The sequence below is a fragment of the Vicugna pacos genome, chromosome 2, assembly GCF_048564905.1.
Source record: "Vicugna pacos chromosome 2, VicPac4, whole genome shotgun sequence".
Classification (NCBI taxonomy): domain Eukaryota; kingdom Metazoa; phylum Chordata; class Mammalia; order Artiodactyla; family Camelidae; genus Vicugna; species Vicugna pacos.
The window spans coordinates 49,285,164-49,299,882 of NC_132988.1; the positions used below are offsets into that span (position 1 = coordinate 49,285,164).

The following is a 14,719-nucleotide window of genomic DNA, read 5'->3' on the forward strand; positions in this document are numbered from 1 at the left end:
GCCTGCTCAAACTTGGTGGTTATTGGTTGGTAGGAGATAAGACCTTTAGGTGGAAATGAAAGAAAAGTGGATTTCCAGTCAGTGCAGAGAATGACTTTCCAGTAGTCAAGCGTAGCAAAAAGGAAGGCAGAGGCTTTTGTCATTACAGATATTAGAAACAGATTAGGATGGCCTTTTGGGGGAATATTCTAAGTTAGGCATCAGCAAACTTTTCCTGTAAAGGGTCATGAAGTAAATATTTTTTTAGCTTTTTGGGCCATATGGCCTTTGTTGCAGTTACTCAGCTCTGCCTTTGTAGCCCGAGGGTAACCAAAGACTGTATAACAGTGAGCATGGCTGCTGTCTGGCCTGCCCGGCTGTCAGGACAGCATACTGAGGACGGGGTGGCTTCAACCACAGAAGTGGACTCCTCACAGATCTGGAAGTTGGGAAGTCCAAGATCAAGGTGCTGGCTGAATGGGTTTGTGGTGAGGGCCTGCTTCCTGGCTTGTAGATGGCCACCTTTCCAGTTGTGTTCTCACCTGGTGGCAGGAGGGAGGGAGACTGAGACAGAAAGAGAGGGGGAAATTGATCTCTTCTTCTTCTTATAAGGCTACCATCCGATCAGAATAGGACCCCACCCTTGTGAGCTCACTTAACCTAATTACCTCCCCAAAGACCCTATCTCTGTATAGTCACACTGGGGGCTAGGGCTTCAGTATATGAATTTGAGGGGTGGGGATGTTACAATTCAGCCCATCGCAGCTGTGTTCCAATAAAATTTTATTTATAAAAACAGAAAGAGGTCCAGGTTTGACCCAGGGACCAGAGGTTTGCCAGCATGTGGTCTAGAGGAGATTAAACACTCATCAGAAAGTAGGCTAGGTGATCAATCAGCATACTTCTAGTTCAGAAGTTTTGGGAATCTGTGCTGTTGTGGGTAAAGACTCATCCAAAAGACATATTTGATGTCTGTCATAGCTTGACATCATTAAAGCAAATGTTCTTCTATATAATAAGACCCCCCACCCCCCAACCCACTGTAATAGTTGAGCACCAGTAAGACATAGTTTTGGGGAAATTATTTGGACGAGGCTGGCATAACTTAGATGTTAAGTGTACAGTCTCTGGTTTCAGACTGTCTTGGTTTATATCCAAGCTCTGCCACTTACTAGCTGTGTGAACTTGGGTAAGTTACTTAACTTCTCTGTTTTCTCTTTTATAAAATGATTACAATAATAGAGTTTACCTTATAGTAATGGTGTGATGTTTAAATAACTTAATACATGTTGAGATCGTAAGACAATGCCTAGCTCATAGTCAATTGTTGGTAAATGTTATCTATTTTTATTTCTTGAGATAAAAGATAGTAAGGGAAGCCAGAGGGACTACGATTGGGAGCTAAAGTTCATGTAGCTGTCAAAGATTTAGTGATATTTTAGGGAGTAAACAGCTTTGGATCAGATTGGAGTATGTACTTCCGTTTAAAAACAGTAAAAATGTGGTAAAGAGAAAACTGAGAGACGTAATATATACTTAATAGGAGAAAAGTGTCTTTAATTAAAAAAAATGGTCGTCTTGATATATTTTACTGCATCTCAGAAAAACTGGGAGGCTCTGGGTGAATAAACTGTAAAATTGGCTGAACTGGAATAAACCTACTTCAGGCTCAGTGACCAGTATTCCGAAGGATAAATTATTCAATAAATAAAAATAGTTCTTAAGTCTGGGATTAGTTTTACTCCAGTGTGCATCAAATCCATCTACACATTTGGCTGGTGTGAGATGTAGGTGATGAGACGTGATGTGATCATCATTAGAACAAGTCTGGTGTGGTTCCACATTTGTAAGGAATGCCAGCTATGAAGTCTTTGGTCATCGATCAGCACACAGACTTACCTCTTCTTTCTTTTGCAGTAAAGCCACAGTTATCAATCCCCTCCTTATTGGTAGGAGAAGCTATTCCTGAGCCGGTAGCCTTCTCCTGTCACTTCTACAGAGAGAAAAACAAACCACTAAACAAGAATTCGCTCAGCTTCTTGCCGTGAATCATACAGGCTTAAGTGCACCTGTGCCGGTCACGGCTCTTCTCCCTTCCGTGGCAGTAAAGAGTGAGACCTTCCGCTGGTGCCTCTGACACCTCCCGGCTAGCCTTTTGGGGTGTGTCATCTCTCGTCTCTCCTGTGGAACCTAAAAAATAAGGCTCTGTTTTTCTGCTCCTGCCCAAAGCCTGCTTCGGCATATTGTCTTATTTAAAAACACAGCCAAAACACCAGCCCAGTCTGGGAGACATTAGACAAACCATGGGTGGTGGAGGAAGGGGTTATATGGCACGTAACATAAAACTCCAGTTCAAAGCCTTCCTGGGACAGTCGGCCCTCTTCCTTAGGCAGCAGTCTCATCTTTCTTTTCTCCCATTACCTTCCTCTTCGGCCTTGCTCCCTCTTCTTTTTCTCGCCCCCCTCTCCATCCCTGGATTTTCCAAGTAGTCCTTTCCATCCTTTTCTGCACAGATAGAAGAGTCATGCCTCTCTGCTCCTTTGCTCCTTCCATTTGCAACCTGGTATATCACTGGGCTGGGGCCTCTAGTGACATTTTAAATGCAAATCTGATCATGTTATTCTTTCTGATGAAAAATCTTCAGTGGCTCCCCATTAATCAAGGGTGAAGTCACTAAACTCCTCACGTGACTCCACTGTCATGCTGACCTCTCTCATCAGTTTCATCATTCCTCAAGTCCCTGTTACGGCATTGCTCTTTCTCATGGCTCTTCACACGTGCCTTTTGCTGTGCCTGGAATGCTTGTCTTCCTCTGAACTTAGCTAAAGCATCCTTCTGGGCTCAGCTAGATGTGGCTTTTTCGTAAAGGCCTTTCCCTCACCCTCTGTAAGTTCGGTGTACTTCCCTCCTTTGATTATTTATTTAATTACTGTTTAGTTCTCCCATCCTAGTATTATCACACTTTTGTGCTTGTCCATATCCCATTAGGCTCTTAGCCCCTGAGGGCAGGGGCCTTGTTTATTTATCCTGGTCACTGTTTAAGCCCCATCACTTAGCAAACTACATGGCACGAAGATGGTTCTCAGTAAATATTTCTTGGATAAATAATCTACATTTAAAAGGTGTATTTTTTTCACAATTTGATTAATTCTGATATATCTAAGTTTATCCCTTAGTATTAAAACCTCAATATTTTTCTTTATCAAAAGGAGCAAGTGTGTATCCACCTTATGTTATCTTTTCATTGGTAATTTTCTACTTGTGCCCTATTTATAAAGTTTTTGTGACTTACGATTGTGACATTTTTAGAGTAGATATATATATAAACTACTTAATTTTAGTTATTCTTCAGGATGAAGGACTGAACATTAAAAGACAGTTTTCACTGAACTTCTGATCATGATAGCGTTTGTGAAGCTCTTAGTCGTTTAGAAGCTGCTTTGGTCTTTTTCTCAATGAATCCTGCATAATATATGTATGTATTTTTTCCCTTTTTATCTTTATGCTTTAGATGACCGTACCCAGGAGTGGAATCTTGAAATAGAGTCTTCTTTTGATGTTGTCAGTTCAAAGCCAGTTTCGGGCCAAGTGATTGTAGCCATCCCTAAACTGCAAACACGGCAGACGCACGGCATTAAACTTCAACATGGGGAAAGGATTGTTAAGCTCTTTGTGAAAATTAACAAGGTGAATGGTGGTACTTCCAGAGCAGTACTAAAATGAAAAACAGTAGTGTTCAAAAGAAATGGAAGGGACTGAGTATGAAAGAAAAATGTACTTCTATTCTCTCCTTTACTTTTAACCTGTCATACATATTGTGGGTGTGCAAGCTAAGGAATGATTTTCCCAAACTTTAACAGTAAGAAAATGGGGGTTCTATAATTAATTTGGCATTTTTTCCTCTCAAGAGGTCAAGTGTGTTATATTTTAATTTTTCTGCAGTCCTCACACTATCCTCAATCCAAAATACATCCTAACCATTATATTTAAATACTGTGATTGTCTTTGGTATTGGTGAATTATTTTGAATATGGGTGCTTACTCTCCATGCAGAATTCTAATTCTAAACTTATGATCTTTCATGAGTAGAAGTGGACTGGGTTTTCCCTTTTCTTTTTCCTTTTTTCGTTCCTCTAATTGACAGTTGTGAGCTGGAAAGAATGGAGCAAATCAACATGCAGTAACTGTTCAGATAAAGTAAGATCTCAGAATACTTTCTAGTTCTGGGGTTGAAAGAAAAGTTGACTTGAAATTCCAATTCTAAATATTAAGAATGTAGAATAAATGTCAGCTTGATTATTGGAAATGGGAGGGGTTGTTTTCCTGAACACCCTTGTTATTCTGCTCTTTCTCTTCCCTTTTGGTATTGATTTTTAAATATTATCTAGGGAGTGCTATAATTTGACATAATACAGGGAGGGAGATTTGTATTGCTTTAGAACCTACAATTTCTGTGCTTGACTATGAGAAATTGATGTGATGTTCTGAATTTCTATATTATTTTGTTGAAAAATATGCCACAGGTTACTTAGAATGACATATTTTATTTCTTAAAAGAATATTATTATAGAGCCTTGGTGGCCTCATGGACATGGAAACCAGACTGGGTACAACATGACAATTCTTTTTAAGCTGGATGGAGGCCTAAGTTTTGAAAAATCAGCTAAGGTAAGCAATGCTTTAAAATATTTTGTGAAAAAAGTACATTTCTTGTTACAATAGCAGTACAGATCTTTTCAGGAAAAGAAGAAACCAACAAAACTCCTGTAACCCCCACCACTCAGAGATAATTACTAGTAACAGATACATGCTCTCAGAAGCTTCCGTGTATGTGTGTACTTATATTTTTTAATGGATCAGACTTTGCATGTTATTTTATTGCTGTACGGAGCTCAAGTTAGAAAAGGAGTGAGAAAGATCCTTCAGATTTGGCAATAAGGAGATGACTGGTGACTCCTACCAGAATGGAAATCAGAGCGTCGTGGTCAAGGAGTGACTGAAGGTGGGGAAGTAGAGACGATGAGCTTGGCAGCTCTTTAAAAATGTTTGATGGGAGCCACAGTTGAGCCAGGTGGTGGTGATGGCTGGCTGGGGTCAGAAGATTGACTGCACACTGTGCAAATAAGTAAATATATTTTGGAGGGCCAGGTTTTTCACAGATGGAGAAAGGTAGTATACGTATAGAAAGAGAAGCAAGAATGGATTGGAACTGGAACTGACAGTGCAGACTCAATGACTTTCAGTAAATGCAGATAGACATAAAAGTAATTATGGGTGTGAATGCAAGTGTAAACACACCCCCCCCACACACACACACACTCTCTCTCTCTCACATTCACACTCTCTTCCTAGCTCTCTCCAGGCCTTCTCAGAGGTCCTAGAATGGTGGCACTTATTAGCAATGAACAGAGCTAGTATCCAGATCCTGGTTTTTGAATACTGCTCTACTAAAAAGAATCAGGGCTCTTTGGAGAAATGGCTGATTTGAGGGCTGGAGCCTAGACTATCTTACTGCACTGGGAAGTTAGAAGTTACTCAGGAATGATGGGACAGGTTGAAAGGACGCAGGAGCCAGTTTAACATGCTCCCACTGGCTAAGTCTGACCAAATTTGAGCATTAAAATAAAGAGTGGTAGTAATAGATTATAATCCACTGAACATAATAAAAACCTTTGAGTGCACACTGATACAAATACATACGTGAATAAGTATTATTGAATATTATTCAGTAAATGAGAGAAAGGAAAGTTATCCCTTGAAGGCCAACTAGTTAGTAGCTTAGAAGCAATAACTGAACCAGAATAATAATCACTTGATAACTAACACAGTTATAAATAATTCAGGCAAGAAATAGGAATGAGTGCTAAACCAGAGGGTCAATGTGGCATGAAACACGGGATCTTTACACAGCCTCAAAGCAGCTCTCAGCAAAATACTTACAAATTGTAATGGAGAAAAATATAGTGGAGAAACTTAGCAGACGCCATTGTGATTAAGTGATGGTGCGCACCCGACAAGCTACAAGAAGAATATCGCATCACTTCCTTGATAATCCTGTCGAAGCAGATAACCAGGATCCAATCATGATAAAGCATCAGGCGATCCCAAGTTGAGCTCTGTTAGTGCAGATCTTCACATCTGCTTCAATCTACTGTAATCTTTAGCAATGTCAAGGAAAGACTGAGAACCTCTTCCACAGTGAGAGAGACCAGAGAGATGTAACAGCTGGGTGCAGTGCCTGATTTTTTTTGCTATAAACAATGTCATTGAGGCAACTGACACAACTTGAATGGGGTCTCTGGGTGAAGGGTATTAAGGAATTCTTGGTACGATGAGTGCAACTTTTCTGTAATTTTGAAATTGTTTAGCATAAAAAAGAACACCATTAAGAGAATGAAAGGCAACAAAATCCTGTTGGAAGGGACCTTAGGCAGGGAAAGACTGAAAAAGAGTTCCAAAGTAGAGATAGTTGAGAGGGCGATGTGTCTGATAAGGTCCGGGAGGATGCTGTCGCCACACTAGTGGGCAGCTTCACCAGGGGTGACGGCTCTGTTTTTGTTGTCATAGGGATGAAAAATAAAATAACATATATAGAGGAAAATAAGGAGTTTGAGGATGGAGGTTCTTTTGAAGATTTCTGGGACCACCTAAGGTCTTTTTTCTTTCGGTGGGAACTGTGAACTCTCTTTCTGTGCAATTTCAAGAGGAAAAATGAACCTGAGAAAGAAAGGTTAGGGAATTCTGGTCAGACAACTCTTTTCTCTCCTGAGAGCTAGGATGTAATGTTGTCATGAGGATAATGGGGGACAAGTCAGGAGTTGGAGGAAAGTGAGGACTTGTGATAAGATAGCCACGGCAGAGAAGGGGCTGGAGGGGCTAAGATGACGTGACAGGATTGTGGGGCAGCACTGAGGGACCAGTGGAGGTTAATACTGTGAACCTCTTTATCTGAGAGTCCGAATACCCTCACTTTGAAGGAACTGTTAATTTCTAATTGTGACACTTTGGGCTGGTTTAGCGGTGTTTTGCAAGCTGTTACAGGTGTGTGGTAGGTTTGACATTGTTTTCTGAGCCTTCTGCCTACCCTGCTTGTACACATGCTAAATAAATCCCTCATATATGAGCAATACTTTAAAGTCTGAGGTGAATCTTGGGTCCGAAACTAGGTTGTCTTTCTCTGCTGTGGTTTTTGAAATGACCTTCTTATTTCTAAAATGTTATGGGGACAAGAATTCTATATCATATAGGAGTCTTAAGGTACTACTTTATTTTGCATCTCAAAACCTTACTATAACATTTTGATCAGTTCTGTGTTTTGCTCATTAGAAGGTTCAGAAGAGAGCTGTGAAGGTGATTAAAGGAAGAAAGGATAAAGGAATAAGATAATTTACCTCCAAGGAGAGCCGATCCTTTAATTTGTTATTTATGGTATTCTTTTCGTTCAGGTGTAGTAAGGTAGATGCAGGAGGACTTGAGCTTAAAGTGGAGCACGTGAGAGTGAGCTTACTCATGGGAGAGGCTGTGTGATAGTCAAGGTTGTGGAACAGTGGATAACTGAGGAACAACTCAGAATTCCCATGCAGTGGGAACTTCAGTGTTTATGTCCATTTGTTCATTTGACTCCGATGGTAGAGGCTGGATCGAATGATCTCTTGTGCCTCCCTATAATTTCATGATTGCGCTGAAGAGGAAACCAGAATGATGTAAAAATTTGAGCTCTTTTGCAAGTTTCAGGAAAGCTTTTGCAAGCTTTTGAAATGTAGATTTAAAAGTATAGATTCTTGCCAAATTTGGTAAGACAGATGACACCTAATTCACCTTTGTTTCCATCCAGGGTGGTTCTTCCAGAGAATTCAGTTTCTTTCCAGTCCTGAGTTTCGTAATGTTTTCAGACTTGTCAGTGTTTCAGCAAGCAAGAAATCTGACTGCTACTTTCCATCATTATTTGTTTCCTGGCAGGAGTCTCTTAGTCTGATGCCTTTTTAGCCCTTATTTGGTGGAAATGTGTCAAACTGGGATTTCTTTTTGTTTTATACTTATTGTGGAGTATAACACACAAGAGAAAAAAAGAATGTAAGTGAAACGCTTAATGAATGATCAGAAAATGAACACTTGTGTAACTGTCATCCCAATCAAGAAACAAGAGCATCGCTAGCACCTCAGAAGTTCCCCACTCTTTGTGAGCCTCCCCAGTCACTACCTCTCTGTCCTTTCCCAAATCTGTTACCTTGACTTCTAACACAAAAGTTTGTTTTTGCCTGTTTTTAAACTTTATATACATGGAACCACATAGTTTGTATTCTCTTGTGTCTGGCTAATTGGATTCAATATTATATTTGTGACATTTAGATATGTAGTGTGTAGCTGTAGTTTGTTTACTTACACTGCTGGGTAATATTTCATTGTATTAGACATTCCGCTGTTGAAATTTGGGTCATTTCCGGTTTGGGCTCTTCTGGGTAATACTGCTGTGAACATTAGCGTATGACCCTCAGGGTGCATATGCCCCCAACAGCATTCCTGCTGGAAGTGGAATTGCCGGGTCCTAGGCTATGCACGGGTTCAGCCTTTGTAGAGAATGCTACGCTGTTTTCCGAAGTGTTTGTGTTTCACCTTTACTCCACGTGTTCACATGCTTGCTAACACTCAGTATTGTGTCAGAGGGGACTTTATTCCCTCATTACCTGCCCCTCCTTATCTCATCTTTATTGTGCATGTACCCTGATGGTTTCATTGTTATCCTGGGCTCGCTTCATGCAAAACTATTCCTATTTGTAAAATGTCTCATTGAAATGCATATTGCTAGGTTTTATAGCTTTCTTGCCTCTCTTCCACTGACATTGGACATTTGCATTTTAAGTTTTTGTTTACTGGATATGTCACAAGACAGCAGCAGAGTTGACTCAGACGGAAGGCCTTGAGGAAGTTACAAATTTTGGTTGCAGCCCATGCAGCAGAGATGTACCGGGTCATAAAAAAAATTCAAGTGCTGTAGGGAAGGGAAAGTGCAGACTACATTTCTTTTGAACAGGGAAGAATATCCTGACGGAATTTTTAAAAAATTGTTGTTGAAAGGAGTAACTTTGTAGTAAGAGTTTAAGTGTGAAGGGAGGTAATATGAGGCAAAATTAACATGTACTTTAAAAATAAATTTAAAAATAAAGATACGTGTTGGGGTATTATATAGTCTGTCAAGCAAGTTATTTCAAGAAGGACCTTAGAATGTACGTCTGGGAGAGTAAGCTTTATCAGTTTAGAAAACCCAACTTGATTTTTTAACAAAAAAGGAAGTTCTGTGTATAAATGGTGTGAGAGAAACTGCTATAGGTAAATGGAAAGAAAATCTTCCCAGTGACTGTTTTTGCCCTTTTCTGCCCAGTTTAATGGAATATTTTTATCCCACGAATTGATGGTATTGAATTGTCGAGGTAATGTGTGTTAAAGGCATAATAAATATTTTGGAATGATAATTATGGTTTTCCCTTCTGGAAAAATAGGAAATCACTTAGTTGATATTTCTCTTTAGCATAATTTATTTTGTAAGACTCTCCCAAGTGTTCCCTATATAAGGTAAATCTTTTTGTTAAAAACAACAGAAGGTCGTTTCTGTCTATATTTGACCTGGCATCTAGATTCTCCGATTAAATTATTGTAGGGAAAGAGAAAATGTAACGAAATGTATTCCACAATTAGAAATTGTGTTGCACAGTTCCGAAGCCAGAGGAGGTGAAAGATTGCCCGTAGCTGTTACAATTAGAAAAATAATGGAGATTTTTTTTCTTGAATTTCACTTTGTTCTTTCATTTTTTTTATTGACGTACAGTCAGTTTACAATGTTGTGTCAATTTCTGCTGTACAGCATAATACTTCAGTCATACATAGACATACATTTATTTATTTTCATATTCTTTTTCTTTATAGATTACCACAAGATATTGCTATACAGTATAAACTTGTTCATCTATTTTGTGAATAGTAGTCAGTATCTGCAAATCTCAAACTCCCAGTTTATCCCTTCCCACCCCTTTCCCCTCTGTTCTTTGTTTCTTGAGTTCCCAGTTTCATCTTTGCAATATCCACAGGGCAGAAAGAGGTCACAATGCCAGTGGGATTTTTTTTTTCTTTCTCTAAGTGCTACTCTTGGCTCTCTAAAGAACTTTAAAGCACATAGCCAAAAAATAAAGAATTCAGGATAATCCAGGTGTATTTCTGACCACCTCTGCCCTTTTGATCACTACTTAGGGTTCACAGAGATTGTGAACAGTGTCTTCTTCTGTATTTCCTAGGTTTCTTAGGGCAGCCATAACACATTGAGTAGCTTAAAACAAAAATTTCTTTTCTGACAGTTCTGAAGGCTGGAAGTCCCAAATCAAGCTTTTAGCAGGGCCGTGTTCCTCCTGAAGTCTTCAGGGAAGGATTCTTCCTTGCCTCCTCCAGTTTCTGGTGGTTGCTGCTAGTCCTCGGCATTTTTCCCCTCTGCCTCTGTCTTCACATGGCCTCCTGCTTTTCTTATAAGGACACCAGCCGTTGGATGAGGGCCCACCCTAATCCAGTATGACCTCATCTTTACTTAGCTAACGTGCTTGTCTAGGTCTTCTGCACATTTTTGGATTGGGTTGGGTTTTTTTGTTTGGTAGTGGTTGTTGTTGTTATCAAGTTGTATGAACTGTTTGTATATCCTGGAAATTAAGCCCTTGTCAGTTGCATCATTTGCAAATATTTTCTCCCATTCCATAGGTCGTCTTTTTGTTTTATTTATGGTTTCCTTTGCTTTGCAAAAGCTTGTAAGTTTCATTAGGTCCCATTTGTTTATTTTTGATTTTGTAAAAAAAATCAAATCTTTATTAAAAAAAACTAAACAGAATAGTGTGAACTGTGATGTGTATTATGTAATATTTTGGTTGGGAAGTGTGTATTTGAGTTCATGTATGACATTTTACTAATTTTAATAGCTTTAGAATTGAAATTTATTTTTTTACTTGAGAATTGTTCTAAAACTAAAGGAAGAATCAAAGTAAAACATGACATCAGTGATGTGCTCTGGTAGTGGCAGTTACTACAAAAATCCCAAAGTAGCCTGGAATTCTTTTTGATGGCATTCCACATTCTTTAATACAGAGATCGAATGTGTGAGTTAATCAGATATGTCCATAGAGAGGGTGGTAGAGGTGAAGTAAAGAAGTCATTCTTATGTTTCTGGAAAGACTGCTGCACACACAGAAGATGTCTTGAAATCACCAGGTCATTGTTTCATAAGCCTCCGCTGTGGCCTGCATGGAGGAGCGCTCGTGGAACTCGTACAAAAATCAAAGAGATTAATCCCCAGTTTTTTTCTGCCCTCCTGGAAACCATTCTTTGGACTTTGCAGAGTTTGCTGTTCTGGAAAACATTTCTTCACGTATGATGTTTTCTGGAAATTCGGAAAAACTTTATTCATTCTTTTTAATCTCGCCTCATCACTGGAAAAAGCTGCAGAAAGTCTTTCCTAGACAAGAAGGGATACTCATTACGAAGGCAGGGACCAGTAAAGTTGCATTTCTGAAAAGTTGATCTCAACTTTGAAGTCCTGTGTGAGCCAAAGAAAATGTGAACATATGTGAATCAGCTCAGATTTTGTCCTCTGCTAGTTCAGCTTTTCTCTTCTGAATTTTTTTTTTTCTGGTGTGGAATTTTAGATGAGGTTAATCAGATACAAATATATATGCTTTGAACAATGTACCATGAAATGCCAAGCTTTAAAACTTTTCTTTGAAGATAAGTGCACAGAAGTTTTGGTAAAGGCTATTTATTTTGCAAAAACAAAATGTAGTGAAATGGACAGTGACATAGAGAAAAATAAAAGAATAAAAATTTGAAGAAGAGTGCCAGGAGAAACAACAGAAGATGCTGGTCTTCTGTGGTCTTGAAGAAATCAAAATAGCAATGTGGAAAACCCAGTCACTCTCACCAAGAACTGCACGCCTGTTCTAAAGCAATGGTTCAGATAACATCCGTGTTCACTGTCATTAAGCCATTTTCTCTGATTTTGCAGAAGAAAACTTCAGAAGGGGAAATTTTTTGAACTCAGGGGCATTTGTAAGCAGTTTGAATGGATCTCAAGGAAACAAACACATGGATACCACTGCATTTCTTGGAATTTAATGTGAAGTGGGATTTTTATGAATCTCTCCCAAACTTATCTTTACGTCTAATACTTTCCCAAGATATTTGTACATTTTTGGCTTCATTTGAAAGGAAGTTTCTAAATTAAAATTAATAAAAGGTGTTTTTGCATCAACTCTGCATGGATACATTGACAAACCTGGCTATTTTCTTTATAGAATATATCCATGTGAAGAAGGTCAATTTTGACAAAGTTCTTGACATGTTTTAGAAGGCTCAGAATAGCAAATATTATTATTCATTACTATAACAAGCCAATATGTAGATATGTTAATTCTTTTTAAAAAAACTAATATAATCAAATACATGAATTCATTACTTTTTCTTTTTATACTCTAATATTTATTTTACTTAAAAATGGCATGATTCTTCATATAGAGTTAAACAAAAGAGAACTTTCAGTGCCTGCATTTTCTTTTTCTGGCCATTATTATTGTTCAGTTTATTTCATTTTTATTACTGAAAATAATTTTATCTTTTAGAAGAGGGCTATGTTAAAAAGTGATCCCATCTATGTCAGACACACGAAATACACATCTGGCTACCAAGACATCAGGTAACGGTGCTGATGTAAACTTTCACCTGCTAGCCTCCGGTTGTGCCGCTGTCTGCAGACTGCCAGGCCACACCAGGGAGAGCCTGTCCGTATCTTCGTGCGCAGGTCTGTTTGAGGAGAGCCCTTTGCGGAGGTCCAACACTGTTTTCTCAGTATTTCTGCACGTTCGAGCACTTTGAGAGCAGACAGAAATGTGGGGTTTGCTTGTCTCTACAAATGCATGACAGTAGATGTGAAATGATTTTAGAAGGTGTATTTTGGAAATGCATGAAACTTATTTGAAAACTACTTCAGGTAACATTTGTCAGCGTGTAGAAGTAAGTTTTTGTTTTTTTTTCGAAAGAAGAAAATTCTTCTTTTGTAAATCTAGTGATACTTGAATGGCTTTTTAAGTATTTGATTACAGACAGTGGAGACGTAATACTCAGTTCATGAACCAGTGATTCATTGCACCATCATCTGTTTGGTCAGCCAGAGAAAGAAATTTGAGAACTATGGTATTTACTTATCAGTCACAAACCTCTTAAGCCTTTTAGTTAAGATATTTCTAACTCTTGTCTAAAAAAATGCATTCAGCTCTCCTGTACTTTAATCCTTCTCTTTTAAAGATGAAATCATGAAGCTAATTAAAAAACTTATTTACGTGAGCTGCTGATAGAACCTTCAACATTAGATAGAAAAGTTTGGAAATTAAAAGTTTTTAAATTCCAACTGCTTTCTTAGGTTCTTAGGTATTTACACTTTCTCTACTTTTAGACAGTAATTTACTCTGTTGGACCATTTAAAATATGTTTGATCTTGCAAGGAGACAACATATTCACTCTGGATGTAAATAAATGTTACTCAGGACTCTTTGCAGGTAGCCTTTCTCAGAGCCGATTCTTTTCTGTGAGGTGAAATGCCTGCTGTAGAAGAAGGCTTTTGTGTTACCTGTCACGATTGCCAGACGGCACGGTTTTATTGACACTAATCATAGGCTGACCAGCCTTTAACCTGTCAAAGAATGTGCACAAGGAAAAGTGCCTGGTAATTACTGTTTGACCTCTGAGAAACTGTCAGGTGGTTTAGGGTTTATTTTGACGGGGCCATAAAATGTTACTGCAGGATTTGGGAGACAGGGGTAGCTGTTTTTTCATAAGAAAATTTGCACTGAAAAGAAAAGGCATGTTAGAAGATGTGTTTTATCATTAATACTATTGTAGCATTAACAGATATAAAGAAATAAGTGAGTTCTATTTTCTAGATTAGTGATTCTCAAGAAATTTTTGGACTCAGTTGTTTCACATTTGTTAAAATGGTTGAGGACCCCAAGGCACTTTTGTTTGTCGGTAAATATTAAAACTGAAGATTAAATATTTATTCATTTAAAATCACAATAATGAACCTGTTAATATATGAGTTATTTTATGACAAGTAAATATATTTACAAGATAAATTTAGTGAGAATAATGACATTGTTTTACATGTTTGCAAATCTCTAATGTCTTGCTTAATTAGTAGACAGTTGGCTTCTCCTTTGCTTGTGCATTCAATCAGTTTGCAATATGTTGTTTTTATTGAAATATATGTAGAAATTCTGACCTCACACAGATATGTAGTTGGAAAATAGAGGAGTACTGTAATAGCCTTTTCAGATGATTGTGGACTTTTTTTTGGTACTGCTCTAGAACTTAATGAGTGGTAGTTTCTTAAAAGTTAGTTGCAATGTGGAATCTGAAACCATCTTAATGAACTGTTTATACTCTGTTACACTAAAATCTATTGGTATATCTTGCACTCTTAATGGATCTTTTATCCATGTATGACATCATAATATAATGTATTGGTTATTTGAAAAAGGTTGGTGTCTGGAGATTTTTAAATGCTTCCAAGTGTTAAACCATTTCCTTATATAAAATCATATTCACATTTGTTAATACCACCACTGATAAATTCTGAAAAGTCAAGTATTTGGGGAGAAGGTATAGTTCATTGTCAGAGTGCATGCTTAGCATGCACAACATTCTGGGTTCAATTCCCAGT

At 38.2% G+C, this 14,719-nt stretch overlaps 1 protein-coding gene across 1 annotated transcript in view; it reads left to right on the forward strand.

Moving 5' to 3' along the window:
• MANBA (mannosidase beta) overlaps positions 1–14,719 on the forward strand; it is an 89,436-nt gene that overhangs the window by 26,826 nt on the left and 47,891 nt on the right. The window contains exons 6-7 of the mRNA XM_006217896.4: positions 3,491–3,666; positions 4,537–4,647. Coding sequence (XP_006217958.2) covers positions 3,491–3,666; positions 4,537–4,647 — 287 coding nt within the window. The remainder of the gene's footprint in view (positions 1–3,490; positions 3,667–4,536; positions 4,648–14,719) is intronic.